Raw genomic sequence first — 19,747 nt, forward strand, 5'->3', positions numbered from 1 at the left:
CTTTAAACTATTGTAACGATGTCATGGACCCGCAGAAGCTGCACACTTTCCTTTGTGCCTTGTGTCTTGGCTGCCCAAGTTGCTGGTTCCTGAATTTCGGTCTGCATTAATATTTAAACAAACTGTTTCCCGTGCTAGTTTTTGAGAATTGTACTAACTTCTTTTTAGCCACACTTCCCACTTTAACATCTGCTGACTCCATATTTTGCACTCTTGCCCCTAAAGTAAGAGGACTTGGGACAATGCTGTGCCCCTTCCCTGCATGGTTACAGGTTCAGGAGCCACGTAGCTGTGTGGATTAAATGTGGATTGAGGGCCTGGCTTCTTAAAATGCTTAGGCACAGCAGATGTCTTATGGGATTTTTGAAAAATCCCATTATGTTGCCAGTTTATATCTTTTAAGTGTCTTAATATCATTAAATATCTGGGTCCCAGGTGGTCTTCTAGGTACCACGCACTTCCTGCCCAGCAAGTGTGCTGCTAACGCGCAGCAGATGGGAAATTATGCAGCCTGGGATCCTTGTCTCCTTTTATCTTTATCTCATGGTAGAGGAAACCAAAAATTAGACTTGAAATGACTTCTCAGGGGAGGGAAGACAGCAGAGCCAGCACTGAGACTCTGCTCATCCAAACTGCCTTGTGCTGGAGGGGAAAAATGGGAAGCATTGGCCTTCTGTGCTGGACTACCTGCCCATGTAGGGTGCTGTTTGAGGGACCTCGGTGGCTGTGACGAGCAGCTTGCCGTGCTGGGGCCTGCCCTGGGCTCTCTAAGCCAGCAGGGATGGGGCTGGCTCTGGTGCATGGGCAGCCCCTGTTGTCAGTGGGATGACTTTGTCTGATGCTTGAGTTCACGTGGGGTTTAAGCCATCTGTGCTGCTGTGTTGTGTGGCACTAAGCACATACTGCTGACCAAGTCAATCACTTATCCGCTCTGCAGGGACCAGTAACTGTCTAACCTCTTTATCTTTTTTTTGTGTCCAGCCCTCGGTGCCGCCAGTGCCAAACTACAAGCTCTCCATGTCGATCCCAGAGTGGCTCCAGGCAATACAGACCTACATGAAGATGCTGCAGTATCCTTCTCCAGCATGTGGTCTGCAGAGAGAAGGCTGGCTTGTGCCCAGCATGAATTAACAGGGGCTTTACCAAAGCACTAGCTGGTCACGAGGGCTTGGGATCATTTGGGGGCAAAAGGACACCTCTAAGGATTTATGATAGCACCTGCAGCACTGAACTTGTCACAGCAGTCCTCTGGGGGATGTAATTACCTTTAAATGATGCTGAAGAATTAAACTGAAGTGACACTGGTGGGAGTAAAAATGTTTATTTTGAAGTTGGTTTATGAGGATATTATGATTGGATTGTGATGCCTGGGGAAATAATATGGCACCTCATCATAAAGGGACTAAGGGAGAACTGATGTTGTGGCAAACCTTTTCTTCCTCTGCCCTGGCAGCCCTTGCAGGCTCCCTATCTGACTGCCTACGTGCTCAGCTTGCAGGGAGTGCTTGTCATTGGGGTGGGGGTCAAGCAGCTTTCCTGACCCCAAGGTGGGCAGGCTTGCCTGTGACACAGGAACTGACCAAAGGAATGCCCACTTCCAGATGTCCTGCCTTGCTTGGGGGCTTCATCAGAGGTGTACACATCTACCCAGCTTCCCTATTGCTGCCTCGTGCCTAATACCTGACTGTTTCCATTGCTGACAGATGATGTCAGAGGAGACGGTTTGCTGTCCCAGATGCTGCTCTTCTCTCTGTTTTTTCTAAGCTCTCCCTTTTTGTGTGTGTACGTGTGGGGGGGAAGCAGTGGGGATGAGGAATGAATGTAAAGTCCTGTTAAGGATTAAGAACGGATATGGGTGGCAGCTGGAAGAGCATCCAAAAATAGCAGGCGCAGTTAGCCTGCTGGGGAGTAGTGGTTGGGATCAGGCGGCAGCAGGGGTTGGAGCCACGGCAGCTGCCGCGGGGAGGGAGGCTGGGGCCAGCCTGCTCTGCAGGGGGATGGCGCATTTCTTGTCTGCATGTTGGCTGCTTGGGCAGGACGAGAGGCTCACTGCTCAGGGGGGGTTGTGCTGGAGAGGAGACCATGTCGCATGGAGCTCCAAAAATTGTATTTCCCTTCCCCTCGCCCCCAGTGGTTTTGAAATCCTACACTCTGCTACGTAGCAGGAGTGGGCCTTAGGCATGGGGTTTGGATCTGAGTTCGGAAAAGCTTCAAAGTAGGCTTGGGAATAGGGTCTGCTAAAAGAGCCTGTATGCTTTGTTCAGAGCACTCCGAAAGGGCCTCATGAATTAGGTTTTGAAGGCAGAAGGGAAGCAAAGCCTCGTTTCTGGAGAACTCTGAACTCTAATTGAAGTCGGTTCAGAGCATCCTGGTGCGTGCTAGAGTTTTTATTTAGACCATGGTTATACAGCCAGCAGCTGTGCTATTTATGCCTCACAAGCCCTTTGCCTCTGTAGGGTCACCTGTTTCTGCCCAGGTATCAGCACCACAGTTTTGCTGGCGTGAATGCTCTCATGGCTGTGTTGGGAACTAGGCTGGGGAACAAAAGTAAGCAAAAGTAAAAGGATGGTGTGATTTTATTTTTTTTTTAATTTTTGATTTGTTGAGATTTTGGTTTTTTTTACTGGACAGGTTGGTTTCCTGATCTGATTTACTGCATTAGTGCTTGAACAGCTATGCTCAAGGAGCCTGGAAAAGGCTGCTTTGATACTGCTGCTGCATGGTAGCTTGTACTCCTAGGCAAGTGGCACTGAGATTTGGTTGATGGGTGACTGCTGTCATCCTTTGTGATGAACTCTTCTCCTATGATCATAGTGTTAACTGATGTTCTTTAGTTGCACTTAGCTGGTTATTTCCATTTCAAGTTCATTGTGTCTTTTAGAGAACGTTTTTTATTTCCTAGGCGTAAATGGGTGCACCTGCCATGTTTTTGGTTACGGGTCATGTGAGCTATGTGACTGACTGAGTTAAAAACTTAGCAGGGAAGTAAGTTCTTTCAAACCATGAATGTTGTTGATAGGTTTGGGTAGACTATAAAATCTTTCTTTTGTCCAGATGGGAGACTTTTTTCAAACTTGTAACCCAATAGTGAGTGTGACCTAGAGGAAAAGAGAATTCATAACCCTGAAATGCCAAATTTAAGTGTCATTTTAGACTAACAACCTTTTTGCTTGACTCTACACCTAATGTGTTAATATGTCATATAAAAAGACAAGTGAAAAAATTGCTTTATTTCACATGCCAGGGTTTAACCTCTGAGAGTCAATGGATTTTCCTGCTTGTTTTATGTTTCAGCAGGAAATCATAACTGAAATTCACCTTTTGATCATTGTTATTTTATTGTTTGACTGTTCCAGTTACTTTCCTTTAACAGACAAATTTCAGATACAATCACACAGGAACACAGTTCTTCGAGATTAGAAAAACCAGACCTCTGAGCGGGTAAGTGTCTCTGGAAGTGGACTGTAACCCTTGTCTTACACCATGCCAGCTGATTACCTTGGGCATTTAAGCACTGTAGCACCATGACATGGGAGGGCTGTCTCCTCTGTGCCATGGCGGCCTTTGTAAGGAGGGTCCCAGCTTGCTGCCAGATGGCAAATGGATCCATCAAGAACCAATGAGTGGAAGGGCTGGTCTTGCTCAGCAGCCATGTGGGAGCTGCATAGCTGCAGGCCAAAGCTGAATGCACAGGGCTGGGAAAACTCTCAATTCTTGCTTGTTGATGTTGGGTTGGGAGGGCTGGGCTGTTTTTATGGAAACTATGTAAGTCCTGATATTCTGGTTGTGCTGTAATGCCCTTTGCTAATGGTAGGAAGAGATCAGCCATGCAAAATGCTGCAGGAATTTCGATGTCTTGGGTGCAGACCTTTCCCCTGGAGGATCACAACGGACCATTTGAGTTGAGCTGTGGTTTTCCCATTGTTGCTCATCTTGCTGTTCTTTCCACACTGAGGACTCGCATCGCGCTGGTTGACAATGAATTGTGCAATGCAAATACAAACACGTGCACAGGGAGCCTGGCAACAGGGAGGTGGGATCCCTTGCATGTAAGAACTGCTTCATAGTTAGGACAGCTCTTTAATAGGACCCAGTAAATTAGGTTACGGTTACGGTGGAAACTGATGTTGACAACATGCTTTTATTTTAGGGTGAAATTTAGATAAGCGGAATATAATTACTCTTGTAGACTGGCCTGTCTCTAGCTCTCCCCAGCTGTCTGTCATTAATCTAATGGTCTGTCACTGTAAATTCCAGTTCCCATCCCAGCTTTGCGCTTCACGTTTTTATCTTGTTGACAGCAATCTTTCCCACTTCCTTTCTCTATGTAATGTTCACTGTACTGGTGGAACTAATTTAGAAGAAATCTTGTGCCTTGAATGATAGGTGGGTTTACAGAAGCTTAAACCAGTTTTTCAGGCTGGTCACTCATTTTAAAATTTGTTCCATTACTTTTTTCCAAGAAAGCAGAGGATGAGAATGAATTGTGTTCAGCACTCACCACTTGAAAGGTTGGCATCCTCCTGGGCTGGATGATGGGACTCCTGGCTCATGAGGGTGGTACTCTTTCCTGGAAGGGAACAAATATAGTGCTCGCAGCTGGAGATGTACCCATGGCTTTGGATCCTCTCCTAAGTGGTGCTGTTTCCTTTATTTACCTGCCTTAGTGTTTGCCTGGGGACTTCTGTCTGGTTGCTCTCCTTGTTCTGTTGCTGTTAGGATTTCTGTGAGTGACTTGATACGTGGTGGCAGGACTTCTGCAGAGTTAAGGAGAGTGCCCCTGGAAATGGTCCAATCCCTTGGGGCAGCTGCTGCCAGCTTGCCAACACAGTTGCCTGTCCCTGTGTATACTGGACTTGCACAGTGTTAAGTCCTAAGACCTGTGCTGCTTTGCTCCTTGGCCTGATGGACAGGAGTGCTAGGAGTAGTGGAGCTCTTCTGAGCATGCTTAGCTGCCCAGATCCTCTCATACTACAGAGGGGCTTGAGCACTTGCCCTGTCTTGGTTTCTCCAACTCTGAGAAAGGCAACAACGTGTTGATGGCCCTGTAATGTGGAAGTGTCTCTGAAGGCTCTCCTTTCATCTGGAGTGTGTGGCTGTTCGTGCCAGCTGAGGATATCTGCTTTTGCAGTTGTCCTTGGCCGTTTGTTCTCCTGCTGCCAGGCTAGTTTTCATCAGAGCTGAAAAATCGCCCACACCTGCAAGTTTTTTCCTGGAAGGTGTGTTCCACTTTGCAAGAAATCTGATTCCAGTGTGGTGACAAATGCTGATCTGAGCAAGTTTCTGTGGTGTGAAAGGCCTTACTTGCTGCAGACAAAGTTTGTATTTGCAAGTTCATCGGGCAACATGCTGAGTGCCTCCCAATTGCCACTGGCTCTTGAAAGTTGAGGCTGTTCCCAGAGCTGTGATTTATTGATATTAAACATAGTGCTTATTTCGTAATATGAGGGCTCAAAGCTAATGAAAATATTATGAGATCTTTGGCAGCCTCTCTTCAAGAGAGCAGTGGCCAGACACAAAGAAGCTGAGCACTAGATGGAAATTGAATATTCATAAATTCATGTGAAAGTGTCCTAAAGCAGCTGGGGCATATTAATGAGTTTTTCTATTATGGAGGGAGGACTAGATATTATTGAGATTTTCTGTCAGCATCAGTGTGATGCATGAGAAAATAAAAATGCGTGGCTGTACTTAGGAAGATGAGCATAAATTATCTACAGGAGCTCATAACATTAAGGGACACAGGCTTGCTATAATTCAGCATTTATAATCCCTCTTAAGAAAAAGTCACTGTTATCAACTTAATTCTAGACTGCCAGACACCCTGTGGATTTGTCTAGACTACAGATAACACTTTTGAAAATGTTAGATTTCTGTTGGCATAGCTGTGTGAGTTGGGGTGGTAGAGATGTGATCCTGCACACCGTCTGTGGCGTTCCTGTTGTACTGGCAAACTCCGTCTGAAAATGTGTCTGTGTCTAACTTTGCCTGAGTTTGCTGTATTTGCACAAAATCCAGATTTACATCTGTAGGTACATCCACTGCAGGAGTGCTTTGCTAATACAGTTATCCCGACCCGGGATGGTGTCCTTCACATAGGCTTCCTGATGTACTTTTGTATTAGGTAGGTAAAAGGCACCCTGTGGAGTTCAGCTCTACTGATCCATGGTACATGTGTATGCGTGTGATATGACTGTTTCAGGCACAGATAGGGCTGGTTTTCCTTTTCCCATACAGGATTATGCTGGCAAAACCTATATTACAGCTTTTGTTGGTACAACTGATCTGATTAAAAATGGTGCTTTTAACTGAAGTGGCCATTCTTTTAAACTTCCAAGCTTAGATATTGTAAGAGCTTTAGAAAAAAATGTATTTCTGGATATCTAGTAGCATCTGTAACTGTGAATTAAATACCAACAGGCTTTTCTTACTTGCTTTACAAGGAGCAATAAGCCCTCTGCAAGCTTCTATCCTAGGATGCAGGCATGAGCCACAATGAGGAACAAATATCTTTGCCCTCACAGAGTATCTGGGGAGGGAGTAGATAGGTGTGGTATTGTATGCTCCCTCCAGTTAAGTGCCAGCTGATCAGTGGGATCTATGACTGAAGCAAAACTGATGTTTGGGTAGGTTCTGGGGGGCTTTGAGAAATTACAGCTCAGAGTCTGCTCAGTGAAGGTGGAGTGACTGCAGATATAAGGGGTAATCAATTGCAATAAGAGAGTGCGATAGAAACAGTCATGTGGGAACAAGGCAACCAAATAACAGCAATGGGGGTGTGGAAAACAATACTGTTTCAACACACCGTGTTATTAAGGAACCCTGATGGGGCTGTAAAGAAAAATGGGCTCGTACCATTTCCAGACAATATACTACAGAAAGCATTTGAACATCTGCTTCTCTCTTGCACAAAGGGAGAATGTTACATATATGGTGCTATGTTCAGCATGTGGTAAAAGTGCTTTTGCCATTGAAACAAACTGGTTTTGAGAAGATTCATGAGAGCAGTAGCTGCTCTGCTGTTTGATCTTCTTTTTATCTTGGCTTCATTGGGAAGAATAAAACTGCCAGGAGCCTTAAAAATACTTGGGAGAGGGAGATTTTATGGACCTTATGGAAGTACAGGGGCCTGGGGAAAGAGACGTTTGTGGAAAACATGCTGGGGAACGTCACTAATATAAATTTTATTGACGTCTGTAAGAATCTTTCTGTTGAAGGTAATGGTTAACCTCTCCTCCTAAGCATGGTCATCTCTGAAGTGACTCCAGCATGATGGGTGCCAGCTGGTGAGATTTTCCAGTTTGGGGCATGCTAAAAGGTTTGAAGCTTTTTCTAACCTGTATGTGAAGTTGGGTGCCCCAGTGGAAAATCTGGGAGCAAAAGGAATTCATGGTTCCCACAAGATGTCTGCAGATACTGCTATTTTAAACAGAAAGCATCCTAAAGAGGCAAAATCAACTCCTCTACAGGCCCTTTCTTAATGCAGAAAGCAAGGGAGCTAATCCAGTTGGGGTCCTGAAAACACTGACAGAAATTTGAGTGAATTAGAAAGGAAATATCACCATCTGCCAAGGACTAGATTTCAAGGGAGGAGCATGCATCCTGTTCCCATTGGCTACATTTGTTAGAGGCAGAAGTGTTCACTGTGGTCGGGAATAGAGATCTGCCTGGCAGACTTCAGCTAGTGGTGCAAATGCCTCAAAGAGGAAAGCTGTATGCTGCTTATTCTTGACTGTAGCAGTCTCCCTCGAGTTACTGGAAGAGGTGGGCTGCCCCTGTGCTCACTAGAATCTGTGGAGAGGGTAGCTTTGGGTTCCCAGCGATATGTGGTACAAGACTGTGAAGTACTGCATTAGCTATATATGTGGAATCTTTTCAGATAAGGGAAAGATTTAAAGAAGATCCCAGAAACAAATCCTGATCAGACAGGGAATTGAAATGCTTGACTCTGTTTTTTAATTCTTTTCCACCTTCCTGACAGCAGGATTGAGCACAGGTGAGATCACCGATGACGCTGAGCTGTGTGGTGCGGTCAACAGGCTGGAGCGAAAGAATGTGCCACCCAGAGGGACCTGGACAGGCTGGAGAGCTGGGACCCTGCAAACCTCATGAAGTTCAGCAAGGCCAAGTGCAAGGTCCTGCACATGGGTCAGGGCAATCCCAAGCACAAATACAGGCTGGGCAAGGAGTGGATGGAGAGCAGCCCTTCCTTTGGAGAAGGACTTGGGGGTATTAGTGGATGGAAAACTGACTGTGACCCAGATATGTGCTCTTACAGCCCAGAAGTCCAACTGTGTCCTGGGCTGCATCAAGCGAAGTGTGGCCAACAGGTTGAGGGAGGGGATTTTCCCCCTCTGCTCCACTCTTGTGAGACCCCACCTGCAGTGCTGTGTCCAGCCCTGGGGCCCCCAACATGAAAAGGACACAGACCTGCTCGAGCAGGTCCAGAGGAGGGACATGGGGATGATCAGGGGGCTGGAGCACCTCCCTTACAAGGACAGGCTGAGAGTTGGGGTTGGTCAGCCTGGAGAAGAGAAGGCTCTGGGGAGACCTTCCAGTGGCCTTCCGGTACTTAAAGGGGGCCTACAGGAAAGATGGGGAGGGACTCTTTATCAGGGATGTAGTGATAGGATGAGGGGTAACAGTTTTAAACTGAAAGAGGGTAGATTTAGATTAGGTATAAGGAAGATTATTTACTACGAGGATGGTGAGACCCTGGAACAGGTTGCCCAGAGCAGTGGTGGCTGCTCCTGCCCTGGCAGTGTTTAAGGCCAGGTTGGATGGGGCTTTGAGCAACCTGGTCTAGTGGAAGGTGTCCTTGCCCATGGTAGGGGGTTGGACTAGATGATCTTTAAAGGTCCCTTCCAACCCAAACCATTCCATGATTCTTTAAATCTTCATTTACAAGTTTAACTGTGCAAACTTTCTGATCATGATTAATGTCTGAGACAGCACGGTAAGAATTTAGCAGTGAAAGAAAATAGGTAAAGGACAAGTCAAAGAACACTTGTAATGACTTATTTTCAGATGAGCTGGATGCTCAGTCATTTGTCTTAGATCACTTAGGTGACTGGCAAGCAACCTCTAAACCTCTAATATTTCTGTTAGAGATTGTGGGGAGGATGGGTGCTGTTGTTGGAAACTGGGGAAGGCAAAGATAAAAAAAAAAAAAGGGAAAAGATAAATCTAGGAACTTTCCAAGTTGATCTGCAGTTTCAGGGTAGGTGATAGGCGATGTAAATTTAGTTTGACACCTTTTTTTTTTTTTCTGATAATTTCCCTCTATGAGAGTGTAAGAGCTTTTGTCAATCAGGGAGGAGTTGTGGACATAACTCTTTGCTTTAGTATGGCCTTTGGCAGCCTCCAGGTAAGGCAGGGACCTCGGTTATAAATAAAACTATTTAACATATGGACCCAACCTGGTGAAAAGCAGCACTTAGAAAGTGTTACTTAACTGATAGCTTGCTGTTGCCTAGCAGAGTTTGTCAGTTGAGGTGTGTAATCTCTGTCCCAGGTCAATGTTTTTTCATGAATGGTATAGATAAGACTCTGTGGTCCAGGCTGGACAAGGTGACAAGGCTTTGGAAGCTGGAATTGGAATTCAGAGTGATCTCAAAGGGTAAGACAGCTGGAACAAACAGGAGGCAAATTAGAGGAAATGCAGAGGAGGGATTTGGGAATAGCCAGCTGTGGGAATACACAGTGGAGAATGAGAGGCTAGTTTTTCAAAGAAGGAGCTGATCTCCAAAAAATCCCAAAACAAAACCAACCAAAAAAACTAAACATTTGGTGTGGGTCAACAGGGAAAACAGCACACTGGGTTGGTCAAAAATAAATACTGAAAGTTGGATTCAGAAAGAAATTGGTCTGTTTGTATTGTGGTATGGTGGGTTTAGTTGAAGGACTGTGAGATGCAACTCGACTGAAGAGAGTCCAAAAGGAAAGCGATGAACATTGCCCAAGGTCTAGAAAACATGACCTAAGGGGGAAGCTTTGGGATGAGAGAGGGAGGAATTTAAAAAAAAATAATTAAAAGCAATAAATCTGTCTGCTTCCTTATGTTTACGGAGGAGAGGGTAGATTACAGCCTGTTGCATATACAAATGTCTGAGCAGAGATAATAAATGGTCTCCACGCCTGCAGCAGAAATAGCTTCTGATTTAAATTGCAAAAAAGGAAAGATTTAGTTTAAATATTAGGGGACCTTCTTAGATGCTGGGTTAAGTATATGATAGATTAACTGGTGCATTTCCAAGCCTTTGAGAAACCGGTTAAAAGTAGGCTGGAAAATTATCATTGAGAAGTGATTTAGATTTAGCTTATGGTACCTGGGACAGAGTGGTGGCTTGGGGATTCTCCAAAGGCTCTGCCTCCAATGCAGACACTGGGTTCAAAGCCATGCTTCATCTCAAACTTGCTAAAAGCATGAGAAAAACTCTTAGTGCCTATGGAACTGGGTCATCCACGTAAACCCTGTGGCCTGTGCTGTAAATGTAGAGAAAAAGCAAACTAACTGCAGAGTATTCCCCAGGACTGTGGGATGGATGTGTGTGAGGGCGTGACCTGCTCTCTGGGTGCAGATGGGTGCCTGTTTGCTTCTTGTTGGTGATGCCTCCTGACCAATGCTCCCCTTGAACAGATCCTCATCGCTGTCACGGTCTGGAGGCTGTGGCCACCTCTGAGCTGCCAGGTTCAGGGTGATCGCTGAGCACCTGTCACAGCTCCTGGATTTGGGTGCTTTGAGCAGGAGGTGGGACAGGAGGGCTTCCCAGGGTCCCTTCTGAGCCCACCTATCCAATGATGCTATGTGAAGGGAAGGGAGGGCTGCCACTAGCTTTGGAAGGGACAGCTGTGGTGCCTGTGCACTAGCAGGCAGCATGTTTTTAAGCAAAATGCCTTTCCTTTATAACCATATAACATCCTGGAGAGCTGTGCTTCAGAACCAACGCATATGTGGCTTGCAAACAGAGTGCATGTTAAATACTACTTAGTATTTAAATAGTGTGAGTGTTGCTGTCACACATAAGTCAGTAGTAATTTGACTGCTTATTGAGGCCAATTACTTTGAAGACTCCCTCCCTGGCTGTGGAGCCATTAATGTTATCTCCATGCTGACAGCACCTTGAAATCATGACAGCAGTGAGGTTATAAAAGCAGGTGTTAGGAGACCTGATGCTGCATGTGGTGACGAGGCAGCTCCAGTGTGGTTACTGTGTTTGCCAGCTGGCAGCGGGGTCAGCGTAGATGTAGATCTAGGGAGGAGATGCTGGCCCTGAACCTCGGACCATGTTCACCAGGCACACACCACACTAAATGGCTTGAAGCTAAATAGCTTTAAAACTTGAGTTTTTTCCCCATTTCTGATGTGCATTCATAATCAGCTGTGAGGTTTTTTTTTTAACTCCCCTGAAGTTAGAAGATGGGAAATTCAGTGGGTCATCTTGTTCATGGATACCTCCCATGCATCATCTGCATGTAATACTTCTCTGGATGGAGACAGGGCTTTGAGGCAGCTACTGCTGTGACCAGCACTTAGGAGCGACTGTGGGGGATGAAGGGGCCCCATTGTGCGCCCTCACTGGAGCAGCTCTGTGCTTCCAGCAGTGGGATTTCTGTGGCTGATTGTGAACGTGTAGGAGGCAGGCTAACTCTAATTTGTCTTCTGTATTGCAGGCAGAGTGTAAAGGGTGGTTGTTTATAAATGAAAAGATAATTTCTAAGTTGGATAAATGGGACATGGAATGGCTGTGACAGGCTGTAATAGTGGTGGAAGCTGTATTTGTACTCAATACGAGGTTTAAAATGCATGAGGTGGGTGAATTAGAAAGTGGGAAAAACAGACTAAGGGTTTCCAATGCATATTTTCATCATCTTCTCTAATACAAATATTTAAACCACTTAATATTGTGTTTCCTTAGAGTAGGGATCTGTTTACAAAGCTCTTCTCAGGGAAGGGATATGGATAGAGAAGACTTCAGAACAGAAGTCATCCTTTGGTTTGGTTTTAACTTATTTTTTGGTGTGTCATTGAATATGACTCTTTTTATTAATCTCCTTCTGGGTTTTTTGGTGTGGTATGTTTTGTTTTTTTTTTTTTTAAACTCTCCAGGATCTCAGGATCTGCTTGTGGAAGGGGATAGGATACCTAGTTGGTTGGTAGTGCGGTGTCAATCTGGTATGACAGTTTTCTCAGCTGAGCTGAGATTAGGTTGCTTGTTTCTTGTCAGTTAGTCCCTGTCAGATAATTCTACTCCAAATATAGAGTCTGAATTGTAATTGAACTTTGTGAACTTGCAAGATCCTGGGCATGCATAGTTTCCAGTTTTTACCACTTTCCCAGTCCACAAAAGGTGGGGAGCAGCAGCAAATGGTAGCTCAGCTTGCAGTGGTGTGAAGTGTCTGCGCTGGTAGAGCTTTCTGCAGAGCAGGCTTCGATAAAGAGGCATTAAATTCTTGCCTGTACCTGTAGCTATAGGCTCACAGAGGTATTTGTAGCTTTCAGGCAGTGATCATGTAACCATCCTCTCTCCCCTGTTTTTTGCAGAGGAGAGTCAGGGTTATTTTGAAAATATGCTAAACTTGGTCCTGCTGTGGGAGCTTGCATGATTGCCAGCTTTTGCGGCTCAGCAGGGCTTTGTGTTACAGTCTGAAGTGATGTTCATAGAGTTGCTGGGAGCAGCAGAGGACTGCATTCCTCTTCCAACCCGTCTTCAGAGGCTGGAAAGCAGTGGGATGTCTTTTTTGTCTTTTTTTTTTTTTTAAAGTAATTTTCCAGAAGTCAAGAGGGCCCTGGCAAGGTGCTGAAGGAAGAATCAAGTTCACCAGTGCTTGCTGAGATAAGAACTGGAGGTTCCTGGCTTTTGGTGTATGAGAGGACCCTTTGATTCCTGTCAACTGGTCCAACTGAAAGGGCTGAAAACATTTTTGTTTCTGTCCTAGGTTAATGGAGACGGCAAAAGAAATGACCAGGGAGTCCTTACCCATCAAATGCCTTGAAGCAGTTATCCTGGGGATGTATCCTTTCACATACCTGTGACTTTTTCCACTGTGACACTTTAATATATTGCCTTTTGTGGATGGTGTTTGAGGTGGTCACAGCCAAAGGTGAGTGCCAACAGCTCGGAGAGTGCCGTGGTATCGATCAACAAACAAGTTGCTGAATTGCCTAGGCTTGTCAGTAGGAGTTTGGATGCCATGTGCCAGCTCACAAGCATCGTGCTCTGGCCGTGAGTTCTTTGCCTCCTGCCCTGGTAATCTGCATAATGTCAGAATCTGACCCAAAGTGCCCAGATAAGTATCTGTTGGTAACACCTGAGGAACACAGTTTCTGTCCTATGTTTGTCTAATGTTTACACGTAAAGTCACGTTAGTTTTTGTCTCTCAGTCCCCAGCTGTGCTTTGTGCAGAAGCATATGTGTATTATAGTTAAACATTTGAGCTTACCAAAATGCTTGCTTCCTATTCATCTCAGAAAAAAATCCAAGAATACATTCAGAGACTGACTTGTTTCTTGATCTTCTTGTGCTGTCACGGATAAATCAACCTGCATCATCCTAAAACACCAGAGGAGGGCAAGGCAGGGTTACAGGAACAATTGTATGCCAGATACGTCTTGCCACAGCTGATCAAGTTTGATTTAAAACAAAACAAAAACCCAACCCAAAATAAACCCCGATGCAAACCGGCTTCTGGCTTGTCTCTGCGGCGTTTTACTTGCTACTGCTGCCCCCTCTCGTGGAAGAAGGAGCCAGCAGAGCCTGGCAGGTAGTGCCTGGTGTTGGCGTGAGAAGGGGTGGCTGCTGTGGGGTGGGAGTGGGACGTGGGCTGAAGAAGTATGTGGTGTGTGAGACAGGTTGCTGGCTGCGGTCCCTGCTGTGCTAGGGGGTGTGTGGGGCGCACCGGGTGCTGCTCCCAGATAGGCTTCAGGTCCAAGTCTGAATGGGGGGGCTCTGACTGATGGGGCTTCCCCTGCATGTGCTGGCAGGGTCTGCATGAAGCTAGAGGGGTGGGGGCTCCTGGGGGCTTGATGTCAGCAACAAACTCAAACTGATGCCCTCCCAGAAACAGAAATGGTGTCAGTGGATCTGTTGTGTTTGCCCTTGTGTCAGGGCTGTGTCCTAAACTATTTGGGGACCAAAGGAATGGGAAAATAATCCCCAGGTGGAGTTGATGCTCCTCTGCAGTACTGGAGAGTGTCAGTATGGCTTCTGGTACTGTATTTCTAGCACTGAACTGATTGTTCCACATACCACACGAGTGGAGGGTGATTAGTGGCATACAGATGACCATTATAATCTATATGTACTCTTGCTGATCTAGAAGTTTCAACCATTTTATTTTCATTTGAAAAGAGGATTTTTTCTGCTTGTCTCAAACCTGATTTTTGTTCTATTTTTTTGAGTAGTGGGGGAAGCAAAATATTTGAAAGCTATGGTTTATACTGTTTGGTGTCATCTGAAGTTTCTTTGGACTTTTAAGATTTGGATGAATCTTTCTGTCCCTAGTTGCTACTTTAAAAAAAAGTTTATGGAAAATTTTAATTGAAAAGCTTTAGGTAGGGGAGGGTATGGGACAAGCCTGTCTTCCTATGACTTCTAGTTGCTGTCTTGGAAATCTCCTGTGAGAACCAGGGCTATCTTCTGGGGTGGTGGTGCAGTAACAGATGTGTTGAAGTTTAAGAGATCCACACAATATAAAATCTAAGTATTTTGACTGAGGTGTGGATACAAAAAGAGCGTAGCAGTGGTGAGTGAATGGGCTGTCTTGAATATGTGTGATTTGGAAGTGGCTGGTATGAAGCTTGTGCTCGTGCAGAACCTTGTGGTGCCGTGCTGCATGTACACCATGTGGGTTTTTGTGCTGCATGTACACCATGTGGGTTTTTGGGAGGCATCTTTGTAACAGCACATGGGGAAGTTTTGCTGATTTTTCTCAGGCAGGGGATTTTGATCTTCAGTGTTGCCCTCTGGATGTGGACATGGTGAGGCCAGCAGCTGTGACTCGCTTTCTGAGGTCAGACAGTTACCAGATAAGAGATGCGTTACCCTCTCCCAAGTGTCAAACCGATGTCTTTGCATATGCCTGAGCTGAGCATCCTTGCATATGTGTGTTAACCTCAGGTTCCCTTCTCTGTCTCTGGAAATAAGGTTACTGTTTTTAATTTGTGTGCCGGCAGGCTTTGCCGTGTTGCTTGGATACTGAAAAGAGCACAGCTCACTACAGTGGACCCTTGGCGTGAGCCTTCATTCAAAGGCCGACTCGCACAGAGCAGCTTAGCAAGATGTCATTTTAATTGAGATGCTTGTTGGCTCGTGCAATTGCCTTTTACTATGTGACTTGTTATAAAATGCTTCTGTAATCCCTCCTGGTGCAGAATTAACTTTTGCATAATTGCCTTCACACTAGATCTTGAAGCGTTTTTATAGGTCAGTGAGTTAAAATACTGAGCTACCCTGTGTGCATGCACCAAGGGAGCAGCAGCTGTGAGATGACTGAAAGCTCATATAGATCTTCCGATATTATTTTGCAGCAATCTGCATGGCTCTTCTCTGTGTAGCTGTTTGATCTGACTTCGTATCTCTCTGCTTACCACGTCAGTGCCTAACCAGAGGCATTCCTCCTGCTGTCTTCCCCAGGGCATTTCACTGTTCAATTGTAGATCAGCTGAGTAATGGTGTATTCAGCCCATTCTTTCTGATCGAGGATTCAAATGACTTGTATTTGGGAATAGTACACCAAAAGTGTCAAGGGAATTTTATCTGTGCTATATTCGCTTTATTAAAATGGGGAAAGCAAAATATCAGAGGGAGGAGAGGGAAGTGGCACGGTGCATCCATCCTCAGGGAGTCTTGCAAGAGCGTGTATGTCAGGTGAACATAACTCACTCCCGTTGCCTTCAGTATGCCTCTCCCAGTTCATGTGAGGTGATGTTCAGACCCATGTAGTGTATTAGATCTTCCCCTGTCCAATAATATCATTAAAGGAGGAAGAGGAAAGCAGAAGTGCTTTGGGAGGGAGAAATTATTGAATAGCTTCTGCACTATACCTTCTGTGCATTTAATTGGTGGATGATGTTTATCACTGCTGGAGACCTGGGCTGCTCCTTCCTGCTCCTCCTTCCTGGCAGGTACATCCAAGAAGGTGTCAGACGTGGCGCTGGGTCTTCCCGCAGCTGAAGCGGAAGCACTTGTGAGTCTGGGTGCTGGGACAGCTGGATGCTTAGACGTGCTTGGGAATCAGTATTGGTGGGCTGCTCTGGTCAAAAAATTGATGCTGGCGCTTCTCTCTGAAACCTAGTCATGTCTTGATTTGTTTCAGGTGCTGATGGCTCTGCAGGGCCTTGGTGCACTGTCTTACGTTTGGGCTTTTTTCCTTCAGGGCTTCGAGGAGGAGGGGTCTACCCATGTCCCCTGCCCCAGGGGTCTCTGTGGGCCTGAGTCACTGTTGGTGCTGCAGGGCAGGGGCATGATGCAGAGATAGCACTTGTCTCCTCACCTGCCCCTTCCACAGTTGCTGCCTCTTAGCTTTGCAAAAGCACCATTTTTTTTTTTTTTTCCCACAGCTGAACTCCTGTTGAGGCTGGTTTAGACGCAGGTGGGCTGAGGTCCTCACAGCGTGTCCCCTCCTGTCCTGTGGTTCCTAGCACTGGTGGGAAAACTGCTGGTGGCAAATAACCCAAACTCACCTACCCATAGGGAGCTAGCTGCCGTCTGGCAGGTACTGTCAGCTGCTAAGACTTATTTCCAGAAACGTTCAAAGCCTGGGGCGACAGTGCTGACACATTCCTGCTCTGATTATTTATTAATAAGAAAAAAATGAAAACCAAGAGAGAACACTTTTTCTAAAAGTCGGTGCTGACAAATAAACAAGGTGAAGGGCTTCAAGTCTGTCTTCTGGCTGTGAACTGGTCTGTGCTCTGCAGTAGGGGCACCTATGTAGGGAAGGGTCTGTACTTGGGGGGAAGATGGTGGGACTTTTGTGAGATGTTTTTGATATTAGAGTTCACCAGGAGGTGGAGGAAAAAGAACACAACTTCAATCTGCAGAAGGGTATTTGTTGAGTCGTTGTGTGAGTGTGCAGGTTTAAAGAAAACCCATCCAGATGCTTTCTGCTCCAGAGTTTTAAAGCGAAGGGGTTGACTCAAGTAACACCTTAACTAATTCTCCCCTTTTCTTTTGAACTAAGGATGCTACTCCTCATTTGCCACACTGCTCAGGAATGTCCAGGTGGTAGCCAGAGTGCAGGTTTTGTGTCCCAAGTCTTGCTTGTATTTGAGTCTGGCATCTGAATGTCTCCCAAGTATCCAAGCTAGGTTGTGCATGAGCCTGGGTGGTGAAGGCAATGGGACTATGGGAAGCACAACAACCTGTGGCTCAGAGGGCAGTGTGCTTGTGTTGACTTGCAGATCCATAGGGAGCTGCATGCTCGCATGGGAAATGAGGTCCTTTCTGCAGGCTGCTAGCAGTATTGGGGTGCACAAGAAAACCTACTTGTTAATAGAGCCATAGTGGTGTACCCCAATGGCCTGTCACCTCCAAAGCATGTTGTATGCTTTGGGCCCAATTCTTCACACACTCCTTTGACACAAACCTGTCTCTCAAAATCAGCCTCCTGGGGAAAGAGCAGAATTCATCAGCTGCTTAATACAGGCAGCCCTGGCTGGCAGGCATTAGTGTCTCTCTGGGATGGAAGAAATTGAGGTTGAAGGACTAGTATGAGGCTGCAGAAGAACTGAGAGTCAGGGTGGGCAGGGTTTGGGAATCTTGGAGTGATGGGGACATACCATACCAACCCATTCCTGAGGCCCTGGTGAAGTGCTAGGTATCGTCCTTGTGCATTTTCTGAGTGTGGGGTAAGAGGAAAGGTATGGGGGCAAGAGGTGGCAGGCCAGAAGATTAGTGTCCCTCTTGTGTGATTTCCAAGGAGATCAGCAGCCCTCAGTGCTGTTTTTCTGCTGCTTTGATTTACACGAAGACCTGGGATCGGGAGGCCACCGAGCTTTTCGTTACAGCTGCTTTTGCCCTCTCCTGCTCTGTGCTGCTTCTCTATTGTGGCACATAATTTACTCCCCGACTCTCCATCCTGCAGTACAGTCCCAGCTCAAAAGTGTGATTACAGCTGCGGCATTGCTGTGTCGTTGCCTTTTGTTTGCCACAATACAGCTCTCCTTGGGCAGAGCAGAAAGGAAAAGAAATAATAATGATGCATGGATGGCGGGGAAGATCTGACGTGCCTTTCCAGCCCATTTGCTGTGTATTTCATCTCGGGTGGAGACTCTCATTAACTAGTCACTCAGCAGAAGCAACCTGTACCTAAAGGTTAATTTCCGCAGCGGTTGTTGCTGGGTTATTTGATGGTGGGTAATTTCCATCCTCAAAAGATTCTTTTACTCCTACCTAGTATTTAATGAGATTAAATTGCAACTTCTCTGAGACCTCGTGGCAGAAGTGTGTATGTGTGGCAGGTGGCCACCAAAGCTTTGTGTGGACTTAATAGAAAGGCACTCGGGGAGCAGAGAGAAAACCCTTTCATAATGAGGGGGAAAAATAGTGGTGATGTTTGAAAGCTTCATAGGTGTTAATAAAAGATACTGCTTTTTCAGTTACACAGAATGATAAATACAATGGGCTTCTGCAAGAATCTGTCTGTAGGATACAAATTATTGTAACATAACTTTGATGTACACAGGATGCTCCTTTTAAGGCCTGGAGCAAGGTGACCTTTTAAATGAGGTGACTGTGGGCTGAGTTTTCCCGTTGCTATAACGTTGCTGGGCCCCATTCTGACCTTGCAGTGTATTTATAACCTTTAATTCTAGCAGTGGTGTGGGTTTTTTCTTGGAGAAGCTGGCCCCTAATGTGACAGTGATCCAGCGAGACCAGCGAAGGCGGTACAGCTATTTCTGTTCCATGTTGGTGTAATTGATATCGGGGTGAGCTTTGGCAGTTGTTGTGGGGTGTTTGTGTTTGATGTAGGTGGGGCAGCAGATGGGCAGAGGTGGGCACATGCAGCCTTGGCTGGGCAAGGGGTTGTGTGTGTGGCAGCGCTCTGTGCTCTGCTTTGCATGCTCGCCCAGACTTACTGTCGTACAGGTGAAGTGCACCAGGACCTGGGCCTGTAATGTTGTCTGTTCCTATGCCCTCTAATACATTTTCTCCAGACTGCTAAAGCTGATGACATCTAGCACTGAACACAGTTAAATACGTTTGACTTTGAACCAAAAAGCTTCTCTGTGGCTGTTCTGAAATATTTTTGCCAGTGTGTTTTTCTTGCTTTTTATTTGTACAGAGGTTTAACTTCTTGCTTTTGACCTCAGAATCTGGGCAGTTCATGAATCTCTTACTAGCTGATTTCTGTGTTCACCTGGAGGGCAAAAGTTTGAATGTATGAAATTCAACAAGCGTCAGGTGGGTGAAATATTCCGTTGAGAAAATGCTTTAGAGGCAGATGAGAGCCACTGGATGCTTTTCCTACATCCCTGTAGAGACAAGGGGTGAAATGTGGAGTGCAGGCAGGGGGTCAGCATCCCAGGGAGTTGCACTGGTAATGGGGTGGGGTGTTAGACTGAGAGCAGAATAAGAACCGAGCCCTAATTGTGTTTTACAATATTGGTACAAAAGGCTTTTTGTGTTCTCATTTTCCCAGCAGCTGTTGAGCAGCCATGCTATGCAGGCGGGGGAGGAAGGCGGCCACAGTAACATCCCAGGACATCTCAGCTGTGCTGTGGCTCTTGTTTCACTGCTGTTAA

At 45.9% G+C, this 19,747-nt stretch overlaps 1 protein-coding gene across 1 annotated transcript in view; it reads left to right on the top strand.

The window, feature by feature from the left end:
• Window positions 1-520: 520 nt before the first annotated feature.
• The window catches only part of VASH2 (vasohibin 2), a 31,389-nt gene continuing 12,162 nt past the window's right edge, over window positions 521-19,747 (top strand). The window contains exons 1-4 of the mRNA XM_026844265.1: window positions 521-546; window positions 982-1,070; window positions 3,385-3,441; window positions 12,940-13,014. Of these exons, the coding sequence (XP_026700066.1) occupies window positions 544-546; window positions 982-1,070; window positions 3,385-3,441; window positions 12,940-13,014 (224 nt within the window). The 5' untranslated portion in view covers window positions 521-543. The remainder of the gene's footprint in view (window positions 547-981; window positions 1,071-3,384; window positions 3,442-12,939; window positions 13,015-19,747) is intronic.

The sequence above is a fragment of the Athene cunicularia genome (genome assembly GCF_003259725.1).
Source record: "Athene cunicularia isolate RWA chromosome 3 unlocalized genomic scaffold, athCun1 chr3_part1, whole genome shotgun sequence".
NCBI classification, from domain to species: domain Eukaryota; kingdom Metazoa; phylum Chordata; class Aves; order Strigiformes; family Strigidae; genus Athene; species Athene cunicularia.